At 38.3% G+C, this 16,150-nt stretch overlaps 2 protein-coding genes across 9 annotated transcripts in view; both read left to right on the forward strand.

Moving 5' to 3' along the window:
* Zkscan5 (zinc finger with KRAB and SCAN domains 5) overlaps positions 1 to 16,150 on the forward strand; it is a 76,587-nt gene that overhangs the window by 33,719 nt on the left and 26,718 nt on the right. For both annotated transcript variants that reach the window (XM_013152581.3, XM_063234177.1), the window contains exon 7: positions 765 to 907. The gene's annotated coding sequence lies outside the window, so the exon portion shown is untranslated. The remainder of the gene's footprint in view (positions 1 to 764; positions 908 to 16,150) is intronic.
* On the forward strand, positions 772 to 15,629 carry Znf655 (zinc finger protein 655). 7 transcript variants are annotated; one of them, XR_010042339.1, is made up of 6 exons: positions 772 to 907; positions 2,182 to 2,267; positions 2,656 to 2,782; positions 3,976 to 4,168; positions 11,347 to 11,451; positions 11,939 to 12,022. XR_010042339.1 is itself a non-coding variant. In XM_063234182.1 (6 exons), the coding sequence occupies exons 1-5, from the start codon at positions 772 to 774 to the stop codon at positions 11,434 to 11,436; spliced, it is 510 nt and encodes a 169-aa protein (XP_063090252.1). In that variant the 3' UTR covers positions 11,437 to 11,451; positions 11,939 to 11,989. The 7 variants fall into 7 exon arrangements, 6 of the variants coding, with proteins under 6 accessions (XP_063090252.1, XP_023420941.1, XP_063090251.1 ...); XM_063234182.1 differs by having other exon boundaries at positions 3,976 to 4,046; positions 11,939 to 11,989; XM_023565173.2 differs by lacking the exon at positions 3,976 to 4,168 and having other exon boundaries at positions 11,939 to 15,629.

Genomic DNA, 16,150 nt, shown 5'->3' on the forward strand with positions numbered 1-16,150 from the left:
AGGGCCTTCAGGAGGGTTGGGGGAGGATGTAACCGTGTCACGTCCTTGGGTTTGAAGGACACCGGTCAAACTTAATTGGAATTGCAGCTGTTCCCTGTATTATTAGACTGCCCACCTAGTCTGACGAGGGGTCTGCTCCCCCATAATGGAGTCGTCTTATTAGGCCCACTTAGTAGCTCAAAGTGGGCTGACAAACTGTTATCAAGTGATTCCTCGGGGGCCTGGTTTGGATATAACAATGAGTAATCATAACAAGCGTATTTCTTCCAGTACAAATTTGAGCTTCCAACAAGCTTGAAAGTTTCAACTATTTTAGACTTTCTACAGGAAGCTCTATTCAGCTGTACTGTGTTTGTTTTGGTTTGTTTTGTATTTTGTTGAACTGTAGTTAGGCCTCAAACCTGGGTGATCCTTCTGTCTCAGCTTCCCCAGCTCCAGGGTTACTGACGTGTGTTAGCATGCCCTGCGTTTTTTTTTTTTTTTTTCTTTCCCCTTAAATACCATAAATTCCGAATTAGTGGAGTTCAAATAAACCTTCATTCTTGGACCTAGTGATTTGGCTCTGAAGTATTTGAAGTTGAATAATAACTATGTTTCTTTCTGTTTATTTTGGGTGGTTAATCATTATTTACCAGTTTTTATTGAGTATCTCCAGGGTGTAAGGTATTTTGCTAGGTCCTAAGGATCTGAACTAATGGGATACTTTATCTTATTCCTATCATTTTTCCTAATCTCATCCTGCAGTGATGGTCATTGTTCTCCAGAACAGGGATGGAGGAACTGTCAGCACAAGAAGCCTCAGGATCACCAAGGGTCCAGTTTCACTCTTTGGAGACCCAGTCTGAGTGTCTTTCCCCAGAGCCTCAGTTCATGCAGGACGCCGACATGGAGCAGGGACTCACTGGGGGTAAGGCAGAGACAACACTTGTATCCAGGAGAATGGGAGTTTAGAGTGGCTTCTGGGCCTCTCTGGTGTGATGAAGTCAGCAACTCGAACAAGAAGATGGACTTTAGAGGGAGGACTGGCCAGGGCCCTGCTGTTGAGAATGGTTCCTCTTTAATAAGCAGAGTGGTATTCACTCATTCTGTGGCTCTGTGTCCTTTAGACAACCTTCACTTCATCCCAGTTAACACATCTAGAATAATTTCTTGAGCTATGCTGCTTTTGCCACATCTCATAATTCTTGCTTGGCTCTTACTTCCTCTTAAATTTAAGACCTTTCCTTCCCCCTGTTCACTTAGTTTCTCTTTCCTTGCTGATAGGGTGCTTTGCCACTTGCCATTGTGTTGTAATTACAGTGTTTGTAACTAATCTAGCTTTTTTTTTCTTTTTTTTTTTTGAGACAGGGTTTCTCTGTGAGTGCAGGGTGGCCCTTGAGCTCACTTTGTAGCCCAGGCTGGCCTTGAACTCACAGTGATCCTCCTGCCTTAGCCTCCTGAGTGCTGGGATTACAGGTGTGCACCACCACGTCGTTTGTGACTAATCTAGTTTTGACTAAGAAAGTGACTATTTCCCTATTTTAACACAGTGTCTGTTTGAATGCATTCATGTTACATACTGACAATACAATCACATTTTAGTGCTTTGTATAGATAGGTTGGCCAATTTTTTTTAATTGGTTAAGAACTGTGTCTTAGATTGCTGTGGCCAGCTTAATGTCAGAAGTAACTTGTATGTCAACACCACATGAGGAGTACCATGGTGTGTAGGGTGCTGTGGGGAAACATTGTGGGAATGTGGAAAGGATTATGAAACCTTGCACAAGTGGTTGCAGAGAAAAACTTACAGAGTTTGTAGAACTGTGTTCCGGAAACTTAGAAATCTACTAAATAACTCTGGCCTTGATAAGTCACTTCAACTCTTTATGCTTTGCGTCTCCCAATGCAGAGCAGGGCCAGTGCTTACCCTGCTGTGAGAAGAATGTTAGGTTATAAGGATAAAGTGAAATAGATTTCCTAAGAACATCCCGTGTCATAGGCCTAAATACACATAAGTAAGTCATACAAGTACTAAGGAGGAACAGAGTAGAGCTACCCAGTACCTGATACGTATTTCTTGGTTTCAGTAGAATACTGATGTGGAAGAGGGTCCCTCTGACACCCCTTGGGCTGGAGAGGCCTCTTTTCAAGGGAGCCCTGTGGAAGGGCTGCTCTTATTCTTGATCCTTTCTCCTCCCTCAGCTCCACCTGTTCCCCAGGTGCCTGCTCTTCCCCAAGAGGGAAGCCCAGGAGACCAGACAGCTGCACTCCTGACAGCCAGGTACCAGGTGAGCTGAGGAACCTTCTGCTTTTCCTTGGACTGTGGCTGCTGGTTCACTGTGGCCTCTCTTTCAGTCCATCCGTTAAACCTTGTTTGGAGTTTTTTTCACTAGCAGACCCCAGTTTGGGAACTGAGTCTCTTCAGAGAATTAGACTTCACACAGACTACTTTCCCATCTCCCTGACACCATGAGCAAATCTTTGTTCATGATGCTGTGATGGGCACTTCATAGATATTGAAGGATTGTTAGATCATCTCCATGTATTTTAATCTATTCTTCATCTTCCCCAACATAAATATACACTGCATACCCTCTCTGTAATCATCTTCGTGTCCTGGCCATGGTGCTACAGTGGCCTCATTTTCCCAAGAGCAGCCAGGATGTGTTATTTCAGGAGTTTGTGACATTCGAGGATGTGGCTGTGTACCTTACTCGAGAGGAATGGGGATGCCTGGACCCTGTTCAGAGGAACCTCTACAGAGAAGTGATGTTAGAAAATTATGGGAACGTGGTCTCACTGGGTAAGGACTGTCTTTTCTTATTACTCAATTGACCTACTTGGATTTCTTTAACTTGTTTCTGAGTAAATGTAAAGTCTCTGAAAAGATTAGTAAAGTGTGGCTCAGATTTTAGGTCTTAGAACTCCTGAATTCTTTTATCTTTAAGGACATTTTCTTTGGAAAGGAAATTATAATTGCTTTGCTTGGAGTATCAAGAGGGGACATTCTACTCTTTGTCCTAAGTTCATGTTTTCTACTTTTTTGGGGCATATCAAAGAGAGACATCCCTATTGATCAGAGAGAAACTTGCTTATGCTTTGCATAAGTTCTCACCTTCCCTATCTTTTTTCTTTTTCTTCTTCTTCTTTTTTTTTTTTTGTAAGAAAGACTCTTAAGAGTACCCTCCCAGCCCTGGCTAGGCTCTTTTCTCTCTGGTATATTTGCTCTGCATCTGAGGGTTTCCCATTTTGCTAAGAAAAAGAAAAGTTTTTTTAAGAGACTAAAATCCTTTTTGAGTAGTCTCCTGTGTCTTAAGATTAATCTCTACACAGGAATGTTGGAGAGACTTGATAAAATGGCATGAGTCACTGTGAGTACATTTCAATGAGTCATTTCGATGGTAATCCCAAAGAACCACCCGCAGGGTAGCAGAAGTCCCAAACATTTACCCCACACAAAATTTGGGTAAATTCTTGCCGGGCATGGTGATGCATGTTTGTAATCCTAGCACTTAGGAGGCTGAGGCAGGAAGATCATTGTGAGTTTGAGGCCAGCCTGGGCTACAAGGTGAATTTAAGGCTGCCCTGAAGTATATAGTGAGATCCTGTTTCAAAAAAGCATAAAGGGAAAAAAATTACTAAACCATATCTGTCCTTTATCAATTTGAATGGTATATAATAGGCAGCTGGAATTAGGCACCTGTAATGCACTTGACAAGAATCAGCAGTGGGTTATTGGTAGCCTCCTTTATATAAGCACTCTCTCTTTCTCTTTCTCAGTCCCCCCCGCCCCCACTTCTGTAGGAATGTATTATGTCTATATATTTACTCACACTTCTTTTTTATGCTTTTCCTACACTGGCGGTGTGCAGGGCATTTCTTTGTCTCCCTAATTACCCTTAGGATTCACTCAGTTGTCTTAACTGTGGGGAGGAAGTCTGCCCACTGGAAAGATTTTTAGTGTGTTTTCCATTCCTGGCTCTTTGATCTTTATAGGCATACTTCTCCGCCTTCCTACCACCCGGATTCATTGTGTGAATTCCTGCCCAGCTCTGAGTCATACCCAGGCAAGTGCTTTCTCTGGAGAAACACTTGCAGTGCTTTCAGCAGGAATCTCCAAGAGATGGCCCAAGTATCGGCTTCCCATCGGTAGTGTTCGTCCCTGCTCGGAAACTCCTTTTCCACAAGTGTAAGATATTAAACTTGGTTGATGGAATAGATGCTCCCTGGGATACCACCACTGTGTAAAACTGTAGCTTCTCAATGACCTTTGTTAAATTTTAATGTGAAGGGTCCAAGGAAGCCTTCCTTGCACCCCGATGCATTTTGAACCCAGTTCATTCAGAAACCATGCTTTCTAGTCAGACACTTAGGTTTTGAGAAACTACAGAGTTCAAAAGTTCAACTCTACCTCTTCATATGGGGTCTTGTATTAGAATGTAGCACATTTGCTGTGTGCCCTTTTTCCACAGTGAGCAGGACCAGCTCCTTGTGTTTTCTCACTCTGCTGCAACCTCTGGGCTTTCCTTACATTTAACATCATGCTTTTTTCCTTCCTTCAAAGGCCTACCTTCCTCCCCTTGACTCTGAGGTGCTATACCGATTGATGTATTTATAGTACCTTTCCTGATGAAGTGTTCCTTAGCACTGTTTGAGGGAGGGGAAACGGGAGCATAAAACAAAGTTAAATCTTTTTTTCAGGGCATCAATATGAATGTATATTTAATAACTTTGTAAAATGTAAAATTATATATATAATTGTAAAATATTGTCAATTTTACTTAATAATTACAGAATTTCCAACATTAATCTGTCTAATTTTTGGAGTAAAACATCGTGGAAAAACTTGTAGATTATGGTGTAATGTAGTCTAGTAGCACAGCATGCAGTGAGACTGAACTTTATTCCATTTTCCATGTCATCTCTGTGCATGTATACAGGACACCCATGCATACTGCAACATCAAGTCGCACTACAGGAAGCCCACCTACTCAGTCTACTTTTGTGATCAGGTCAACAATATGTCTTTAGAAATCACTTTTATGGAAAATCATTTTCTATTTGTGGGTTTACTGAACTGCATTCTGAAATTAAACTATTTGTGGTTGTAACCGAAGGGCTTTATAATTCAGTTTCTACTTAACATTCCCACTTTTAAGTTTACGCCTTTGTTTTCCTCTAGCAATAGCTCTAAATTGTATTTGCCACAGACATTAGAATTTTGGTCCTTTGGTTAAGTGCTTTCACAGTATACTAGTAAATGTAGAGAATATAAATAGTCACAGCTGAGATCAGGTGTGGTGCACACCTGTAATCCCAGCACTTGAGAGACTGAGGCAGGAGGATTGCTGAGAGTTTAAGGCTAGCCTGGCTACATAGTGAGCTCAAATCCAGCCTGAATTATCTAGCAAGACTGAAAAAATCAAAACAAGAACAACAAAACAACCACAGCGGAACTTTGGTTCCATGTTTTCACTAGATAGTAGTGAATATGCAGACTAGGAATAGCTGAGTGAAAAGTACACAGTAAATAATTTTCATTATCAAATTTAAAAGAAACCAAATTTTGGTTGTTGACAGTGAACAAATAACTGGCTTTTAACCCAAAAAGAAATTGCCTGCGAGTGCTGAAGATTTTAGACTGGGTTGCACTTTACATAGGTCATTGTGGGAGATGTAGCTGATGGCATTAGAAGTATGCTTATCAAAGTTCTATTTGGTGGTAAATGAGTTAGTAGATCAGGAATGTTTTACACATACCCATGGCTTTTTGAACTTGATGCCCTGGAAGGCAACGGTGATTTTGCACGGAATGTTTTCTACTATTTTTATTTTTTTTCTGGTATTGAGGATTGAACTCAGGACCTTGTGATTGCCAGGCAGTTGCTGTTTCCCAGCCTAGTGATACCTATATCACTTAATCCTTACTATCGCCCTGTGAACAGAAGATGTTATTTTTACTTTGAGTTTGAAGACATTGAGGCTCAGAAAAATTAACAGACTTAAGATCCAGACCTATCTTGGAAAGTTGTATTGTTTTCTACTGTTTTGTGCTTCTAGGGTAATAAGTGCAGCCACATATGACATTTGAAATTTGGTTTTTTTCAATACTGGGTATTGAACCCAGGGCCTCTGCTGACTTACATCCCCAACCCTTTATTATTTTGGAGGAGAGTCTCCAAATCACCAAGTTGTCCAGGATGAGCTTGAACTTATAAACCTCCTGCCTCAGGACTATAAATATTTTTTATGGGTTATCTGTATTCTGATAATAGAGAACATCAAAATGACTATGATAAGTTACACAGACTAGTTTATACAGTTTGGGATCTGAAAGGCTATGTATGTAAGAAGTAAAACTAAGAGTGTAGTATAGTGTAGTAAAAGAGATACCTGTAGAAGAATGCTTTGCTACTTGTGTTTGCTCATGCCTGTAATCTCAGCTCCTGAGGAAGCTGAGGCAGATCACAAGTTTGAGGTCAACTTGGGGAAATTAGTGAAACTTTTTCGTAAAAAAGCCTGGCAGTGTAGCTCAGTGCAGGCAAGTGTGTGTGAAGTCCAGTGAGCCACATCCCCATGAAAAAGCTATTGCTAAGAGATTTTTATTTGTGGATTTATTAAGGACCATGAGAGGAAGCATGAAGCTTCCAAATTGCAGAACACTTTAGCACAACTCTGGTAAGAGGAATGAGCCAAATAAAGTAAAATTTAAATGTTATTTTTGTGGTGCTAAGGATTGAATATATGGCCTTATACATGCAGGCAAGTGTTCTACCACTGAGCTACATCCCCAACCCTTTTTTGAGACAAGGTCTTGCTGAGTTCCCTAGGCTGGCCTACTTCCTACTGAAAAAATAAATTTTTGGGGGTGGGGGACAATGTCTCACTGTATAGCCCAGGCTAGCCTCCAACTTACAGAGATCTTCCTGCCTTAGCCTCCTAAGTGCTGGGATTACAAACATGCACCACCACACCTGGTTCAAATATTATTTTTAAAGACTACACTATAGTAAAGCTAATAGAACACTATTAAGACTTACATTAAAAAATAAAAAGATGTGAATAAAAGTTATAGAGAGGAAAAATTTAAAGCAAGTGCGCTTTTTTTGATTTTTTTTTTTGGTGGGGGGGAGATAGGGTCTCTTGTGTCATGCAGGCTGGGCTTTAGCTGGCTTATACATCCCAGACTGGCCTCAAACTCACAATGATCCTCCTGCCTCAGCCTCCTGATTGCTGTGATTACAGACATGTGCCATTATGACTGGCACAAGTAGATATTTTGAAAGTACAGAGTTTCAAGTTAAAATTTTGGGAAAAAAAATTCATCTCATTGCCAAGAAAATCTACCATTAATATTTTCTGCAACAGGCAGTATGAAAAATTGGAAGGATTAGACCATAGAATCAAACATAGGTGTGACTTACTAGTTGTGATATGTAAAACAAAATAGCCTACACTTATTTTCTTCATCTGCAAAGCATGAGTTGTGCTAAAGATTTAGTTAGATTATGTACATATATAAGTACCTGGCTTGTGATAGTGATTTTGGGAAGCACAGCAAGTGATACAAACTATTTATGAGATTTTTTAATACAAATAAACATGTAAGGAGCTTATTAAAAATTTTTTTTTTTTTGCCTTTTTCCTTTTTATCAGTACCGGGTATCGAACTCACAACTGCCTGCTTGCAAGGTAGGCGCTTACACCGCTGAGCTAAATCCCCAGCCCCTAAAATTATTTATATAGAATTTCTTCAAATTTTCTTCAAACTAGCCTTGGGTTTGGATGTTTATTATTAAAAGAGATTTGCATTTTTTGATGCTAAATCATCTTTGAGGAACTGCCTCCCCTTTTTGTGTATGTTTTCATTTTTTATTAGAGAAGTGGGAGGTTGAATTTCAATATTGATGGTATTGTAACTTGTCTGCTTTGTTCAGAGGAACACACAATCAATTTGTACAAGGGTATACAACAATTTAGTTGGCATTTTGTGTTCTAAAATCAGTAATCTGACTAGTTCTAGGCTACCAGACTCCCCTGCACTGTTCCTCGCTCTCAGTTTTGGCAGATGGCTCAGTTCTCAGTTCTCATGCACTGTCAGCAATAGGATTTTTTTTTTTTTTTTTTTTTTTTTTTTTTTTTGTGACAGGGTCTCGCCATGTAGTCCAGGCTGGCTCATACTCATGGCACTCTGCCTGTGTCAGCCCCCCAGGTGCTGGGATTACAAGCATGTGTCACAACATCTGGCAAGACCCCTTTTAATTAAAAGTTCTATGGCTCCAAGGGCCAGGGGTTTAGCTCAGTGGTATAAGTGCTGCCTGGCAGGCATGAGGTCATGAGTTCAATCCCCGATAAAAAAAATTTTTTTCTGTAGCTCCAAATTCTTAGGATCTCACTCTATGTTTTATTCTAGTCACTTTTTTTCCTGTTATTTTTCTTTTTACCTTTTACTCTGTACATTGATCTTCTGTTTTGTTTCTGTATGTGTTTTGGAGGAAGGGATAGACTTTATTTCACTGTCATTACTTTTTACAAGTAGTGTGTTTAAAAGCTAGTTTCACCAGCTATTGTGACTTTGGAGAAGTTGTTTTGAGATCTCAAATTCCCATTTGTGTGAAAACAATAATGTTCCTACTTTATAAAGTAGTGAGTATTAAATGAGTGAAAACTTTAAAGCTCTTGGCATGGCATTTTGCACCTACTTAGTAAACCTTAATACTTTGATAATACTTACATTACAAGTGGCTGTGTGTTGTAAACCATTTTCTTCCTTCCAAGCTTCAGTCTTGTCTATTAACTGCTTGTTCGACATTTTCTGTTTTATTTTCTTAAATACAAGTGTCAAACTCCTCATCCTGTAAGAAGACAGCCTTTTTGCTGTGCATTTGCATTTTAAATGTAACCATAAATAGCCAATTTGTCTCAAATATTAAATACTGAGGCTGAGGATTTAGCTCAGTGTGGTGTATGTGCTTGCCTGGCAAGTGCGAGGACGTGAGTTCAATCCCTAGTACCAAAAGCAAACAGACAAACAAACCTGAGAAGCATCATAGTAAATATTTAACATTATTGTTAATTAGAATTCTGAACACAATCTTTGGTCCTTCATGTCACACACTGTTTTTTCTTTCTTTCTTTCTTTTTTTTTTTTTCCATGCTAGATAGTGAATCCAGGCCTTCACACATGCTAGCCAAGTGCTCACTGTGTGTATGTATGTGTACAGGTATATGTGTGTTTATGTACATATGTGTGTCTTTATATATACATACATATACAATGGTGCCTCAGTTTATAAGCTTCATGCCATGATTCTGGTCACAGAATTTGTTCTATAATTCTGGCGAACTGAGGTACTACTGTGTAAATATATTTTTTGGTGTGGGATTGAACTAGGCTCTTGTATGTGTAGGGTAAGTCCTGTATCTGTAGGTTGTAGTGATTTTTAAACCCTTCTTTTTAGTGCCTGGGATTGAACTAACTCAGGGCTTTGTGCCTGGTAGGCAAACACTGGATTGCTGGGCTACATCCCCACTCTAGTAAAACTATTTTATTTGGCATGGAAGACTTAAAACAAGTGTCCAGAAGGAAAACTGACTGTTAATCCCTAGCTGGAATTCAGAAACATAATAAATGACTTGCATGTGTACCGATCTCCTTGTGCGTAGACTCTCACATGGAATCCTGAGGAAGTACCTGTTGGTTCACATTTTCTAGGAGCAGTCATGTTATGTAAAATTGAGTAGCTGTCAATACATTTACTCTTGGGGACAAAGTTGATACTCAGTAAGTAGCTGTTAAGCAAATCAAAAGAAATGTAAGATAAATGACAAATTTATAAATTGAGGATGATGAATTCTGGAACTACTTACTAAAAATCTATTAATGTCATTACATGGTGACATGTAGGATAAGGGGGAACAAATAATACATTTTTCAGACATTCAGTAAGTAAAGGGAGAGATTTTTGGAGATGAATGGCTTGAGCCAGACCTTGTATGTATACTTTTAGATGCTTTCTGGCCTCAATGTATAAAAAAGTATACTGCCTGTTGCTTTAGCATTAAAAGAGTTAGGTGCTAGTAGTCCATTATGCAAGCTACAGCAAGATTACTCTGTGTGCATATTTACTGTTGTGCTTCTCCCACTATATTGTATTGTAGTTGTTCACTGCTATCTCAGCAGTGAAGTGTTAGGACCTTGGAGAGATGGACCTTCTGTTTGGGCACTCCATCTCTTCCATTGTTTGCATATGAGAGGCACTCTCCTAAATGTTGTTTTTTCTTTTTTACAAATCCATTTTATTCAAAGATAATAGAAAAAGAAGAAAAACTGTAACAATTTCAAACCATGTCAGTCAAGGGATAACAATGATACATACATTGGGTCATCCCCAAACCCATTCACCCAGAGCACAAGACATCTGCCTTCAATTCTAAATGTTTGTTAAATAAACAAGAGTATAAACTAATGGTAAGGTTGTCATAGACTTTGTTCATGTCCACAGAAACTTAATTTTATTTTCTTGAGGCATTGGGGTGATTCTTTGCATAATATATAGTATATATAATATAACTGTATTAGGGTAATCATTTCTATTTTTTCGAACAATCCTTTTTGGGGGTGGTGTTCACACATTCTAGGTAAACATTGTACCACTGAGCTACATCATCAGCCCTTTCTATTTTGAGACAAGGTTTTGCTGTTACCTAGGTTGACCTCTAATGTGAATCCTCCTGAGTAGCTAGCCGTACTAAATTACAATAATAATTTTTCTGTGTTGGAAATTTCATGTTCTTCTAGGCAATTTGAAATCTAGATTGTTTTAATCTGTTACCCAGATTTGCTAAAGAGGAACCAGAAATCACTCCTTTACTCTGTTTTGGTTCTTCTTAATGAACTTTTGTTTCTCAGGGTTTATTCTTGGAATATTCTGTCTTCAGTGATTTTGTTGTTATAGTTTAGCTTTCTATGTAGTAGGTGCTGGAGTTTCACCTTCTCCAGTCTAACAAAATTATATTTGATATCTATAGGCCCGATCTAATGTAAGGATTTATCTTTAGGCCACAAATGGTTATAATGATAACTTCTGTGAAGACAGGTGTGCACTGATGCACAAAATTTGTCTGAATAATCTCTAAATGAATGCTGCTGCTTGCAAGTTATCATCTTGCTGCTTAACACATCTCTTTCTAGAGCACAAATCTGAGCTCCTTGTACAGGACCTTTGCCCTTCTCACTCTTCAGGCCTTCCTAATTAATATCTTCTCAGAACATCTTTCTCTACTACTTACCAGTTAAAAGAAAAAGGTGGCTGGTGTGGCATCTGGGGATAAATTGCCATATCCCATTTCCTTCTCTATGAGCAGGATTTCCAATTTCCAAACCTGATGGGATCTCCCAGCTGGAACAAGATCTACAGGTCTTTGATCTGGAAACTAAGGATAGAGAAGTCTTAAGAGGTGACTACTCAGGTGAGTAAGGCAGAATAAATCACATGGAATTAGTAGGGAAGTAAAATGAAATTGTTGAGTCAAATTGTAAGTGCTTTGACATTCAAAAAAAAGAGCTCTTTCTGTCATGGAATAGAGAGCTCCTGCCTTTTCCTGTGGTTTAGGTTGACCCTTTGTATTTATTTAGCTCCTAGGCACAAGTTGTACTAGGCCCCTATTCAAGTTGCTTACCTAAAATCCTTTTGAACAAGTTTCCTGTTAGCTGTTTTAAAGTTCCATACCTGGTTATCCTTTTACTCTGTTGAACACAACCTGCATGATCCATTTGGATCCTACCAGGCTGCTGCTGTTCAAGCCCTTAACATCTGCTGTTGAGATTTTGTGCCTGTTTTTCAGAGTAAATAAACTTCTTTTATGCTGGTAGATACTATTCAGTTTTCTTCTGAATTTTCTTTTTAAGTACAGGGTACAGATTACATTTGTATTTTTTATTTATATATTGTATCAGATGGAGAAACCAGAGAAGAGAACAAGCTGTTGATTCCTAAGCAGAAAATTTCAGAAGAAGTGCATTCATACAAAGTGAGAGTAGGAAGACTCAAACAGGATATTGCCCAAGTTCCTGAGACTAGAGAAGTATATAAGTCTGAGGACAGATTAGAAAGGCTTCAGGAAATCCTAAGGAAGTTTCTCTTTCTGGAGAGAGAGTTTAGACAAATAACAATCGGCAAGAAAACCTTCACCAGTGAGAACAGCGAATGTAATGAACCTGAGAAAAGCTTCAGTCTGGATTCTACCCTTGAAACAGATCACAGAGTTCTTAGAATACAGAATATTGATGACAGTAAGTATGACACGAACTTCCAGAACTCAGCTACTGATAAACATGAACACATAAGTCTACAACAGACTTTTCAGGATAGTGAATACAAAGAAAGCCTAATGGATCTCTCCCATCTCAATAAATGGGAAAACATTTCTACCACTGAGAAATCCTATAAATGTGATACATGTGGAAAAATCTTTCATCAGAGCTCAGCCCTTACTAGACATCAGAGAATCCATACCAGAGAGAAACCGTACAAATGTAAAGAATGTGAAAAGTCTTTCAGTCAGAGCTCAAGTCTTAGTCGACATAAAAGAATACACACCAGAGAAAAGCCTTATAAATGTGAAGCATCTGATAAATCCTGTGAAAAGTCTGATAAATCATGTAGTCAGAGTTCAGATGTAATTCAGCATAAGAAGATTCATACCAAAGCCAAATCTTACAAGTGTAGCAGTTGTGACAGAGTCTTCAGTCGTAGTGTACACCTTACTCAACACCAGAGGGTTCACAGGGAGATGCCCTGTAAGTGTACTATATGTGGCAGTGACTTCTGTCACACTTCATACCTAGTTGAACATCAGAGGATCCACCATCAGGAGAAGTCTTATGAATATGATGAATGTGGTTTGGCCTATGTTAAACATCGGGGAATTCGTTTCAGAGAAAAACCCTATACATGTAATGAATGTGGAAAAGACTTCAGATTGAATTCACATCTTATTCAACATCAACGAATTCATACAGGAGAGAAAGCACATGAATGTAATGAGTGTGGAGAAGCTTTCAGTCAAACCTCATGCCTTGTTCAACATCACAAAATGCCTAGGAAAGAGAAATCATATGAATGTAATGATTATGAGGAAAGTTTCAATCATAACTCAGATCTTATCTTGCAACAAGAAATTCTCACCAGAGAAAAAGTCTTTGACTGTGATGTGTGGGAAAAGAACTTCAGTCAGAGAGCACATCTTGTTCAGCATCAAACGATTAATACCAAAGAGAAACCTTATGAATGCAATGAACATGAGAAGATATTTAATCATGTTCAGTCCTCATTCAACATCTGAGGGTTCACACCAGGGTGAAGTCATGTACGTAATGAATGTGGTAAAGGTTCAGTCATAGCGCAGACTATGGTCAATGTCAGAATTCATGAGAGAGACCCTCTGTGGTAAATGTTGGAAAGCTTTTATTGTTAAACTCTTAATTGGCTCCAGCAATTCATACTAGTAGGGAAAGCTAAGAATATATTGAACATGGTAAATTCACACTATGTTCATTCATTATTCATAATTGGGGAATTTGTACTGGAATAAAATTCCAATATGTAAAAAAGCAATCAAAGGAACTACCTTGCTTCAATAACAGATTCATGTCATGCAGAAAGCCTATGAGTTTTATAAATGCATGTGTGAGGGGAAATTCAGTTATAACCCAGTGCTCATTCAACATCAAGGAATTACCCAAAAGAAGTCCTTTGAGTCTAGTAAATGTGGCAGATCTTTTCAGTAAGAATTTATCAAGTCTTCATTGTGATCAAAATATATCAGATGAAAATGCAGATGAAGAAATGTGCCTCTGTATTTAAGGCTTTACCCATTATTAAAGTAGTAGAAAACTGTTAGTACTAATGTATGAAATCGTTAATCCCTGTTTTCATTGCAGAAAAATCTAGTCTCAAACATAATTTTGTCCTGTATCCTCATCACATTATTTAATGTTTTTTAGGTATGTGTATTTTATTTATGAAACTCATTTAAGCTGTTTTATGGCCTATATACATTTGTATTCATCCTGGAATTGGTTCTTATTTACAGCTTTCCAAGATATTCTTTCTTATTTTTTCTTCCCCAAGACATTCTTAATACACCTTAAAGCATACACCAATTTCTGGAAAGTAGTTTATTTTTTCCTATTGTTGGCCCAAATTGTCTCCAAAACAGATTCTTAAGACTTCTGTTTTTTGAGGACTGTACATTCCAGTTTTTTCATAGCCACAACCCTTAGATTCCTGCATTCCTTTATGAACCTTAAGATGGTGGTTTCCTAGTTTTAAGTGTGTCACTAGTAGGTGTGCCATTCCTACTTGCCATTGCTGGTCTGGTATTTTCTTTTGTGAAGCACCTTTTAAAGAATTGAATTTTCACCTCCAGCCTGTCTTTAAGAATGGAAGATTTGGTCTTCCTGAGTTTGGGGCACATAGCTAAATATTTTCAAGTGATGTCCAAGTTGTTAGCTGCTTCGTCTGCATCAATAAGACTCCTAGTGACCTAGTTACACTCATTCTGTGCCTGTTCTGCATGTCTAAGTTTAGAGTTCTCTTATGAAGCCTAGAAAAATGCTCAGGTCTGCTTTTGCTAGGACAAACATTAAGAAAACATACAAAAAACAACTACAATGCAAAACCCACAAAATTTCCAAAGTGAATAGAAAAGTGTTATTCTTATGTATCTAGAGAGTAAGAGAGCAGTGTAGCTGTTCTTGCTAAAAATGTAACCATTTGGACTCCTTTTCTGTTTGGATCTGTCCCCAACTTCCTTCATCAATTCAGGACAGTATTTGAAGTGTGGGGCCTTTGTATGTAATTATTTGTGCATCATCATGTTTTGGTTTGCTTTTGAGATAGGTTTCACTTTGTTGCCCAACCTGGCCTTGAACTTCTGGGCTCAAGTTATCCTGCTTCAGTCTCCAGAGTAGCTTGGACTACATGTGTGTGTCATTAAATTTTTGTATTTTAATGGAACTTACAGGTTATATGAAAGAACGTGACTTTTTTGATTAATAAAAGTGATCACAGATGTTGGCTCAAGTTCAGGACCATGTCATGTATCTAAAAAAGAGTAAAAAACAGTTCATGATTATTTAGGTGTCAAAGTGTTTTAATAGTTTTTCCATCTTAAGCTTTATAACATTTTGTGAATAATCCAAGTGTTATTTAAAATTCTAGTTGTCCAGCAATTGAGGCTTTTATAGTTCAGATGTTATAATATTCATTAGGGATCTGCAAAATATATGTAAAAATACATTACTCTATAAGGCTCCTGTAGCTAACCTCTAGGATAGTTCTGCCACTATATTTTATATCTTTCCATCAGCAAGCATAGGCTCTCATCAGGGCAAGGTAGGGACCTAACTGAAATTGATATATAATTAAATGATCTAAATGTACAAAAGCAAATGAAGTGCATGTTTTTTTCCTATCAAACATGTATACCCTTATAGAGATCAGTAATTATCTATGGTGACCATGAAACAGAGGAATAAGTAATCCCTAAATAACAAAATATGTACAAATCACATGTATGCATTTGATTTAGGAATGTGCTTTTGTACCTCTACTTGAATAAAGATGTGCTTGATATTCTGAGAATCTGTTTCAAACAAAATTTGAAGGCCTCAGTCAGAAGCATTTGGGAATCTTGGAATCTTACTGGCTACAACTCTTCCTCCGTGAAACTTCACAAGAATGGATCTCTTTTGTATTGATATAAAACTTGCTTTTCCACAGATCTCTAGAACCCAGCCAGATGTTTAGGATTTAGTTATTCAGTTGTGATGTTGGTACATGAAATAAGTGAATAGTTGTTGAGGTTTCAGTAGAACAAGGAAAAATGGTTTGGAGAGGAAAACACATTTGAAAAAAAAGCCAAAGTAATCCTTCAGGCAAGTAATTTACCGTTTTAAGCAGATAGTCCCATTAATGAGTTTGTGTTAGTCTCCCCCCCACACTTTTTTTGGCTTTTGAGATGGACTTGCTCTGTAGTTTGGGCTAGCCCTGATCTGTGTAGCCCAGGCTGGCCTTGAACTCATGGTGATCTTGTCTCAGCCTCCCAGGTGCTAAGATTACAGGTGTGTGCCACCACACTCAGCAGTTTGTTTTTTATGAGGGAA

This window comes from Cavia porcellus, unplaced genomic scaffold (assembly GCF_034190915.1).
Source record: "Cavia porcellus strain 051 isolate PalLab524CR breed Dunkin Hartley unplaced genomic scaffold, mCavPor4.1 scaffold_23, whole genome shotgun sequence".
Classification (NCBI taxonomy): Eukaryota; Metazoa; Chordata; class Mammalia; order Rodentia; family Caviidae; genus Cavia; species Cavia porcellus.

Coding starts and splice junctions, on each gene's coding strand:
- Znf655 (XM_023565173.2), top strand. CDS start 772: ATGGAGGAACTGTCAGCACAAGAAGCCTCAGGATCACCAAGGGTCCAG. Junction 2,268..2,655: donor TCCTGACAGCCAGGTACCAG/GTGAGCTGAGGA, acceptor GTGTTATTTCAG/GAGTTTGTGACATTCGAGGA. Junction 2,783..11,346: donor TGGGAACGTGGTCTCACTGG/GTAAGGACTGTC, acceptor CTCTATGAGCAG/GATTTCCAATTTCCAAACCT.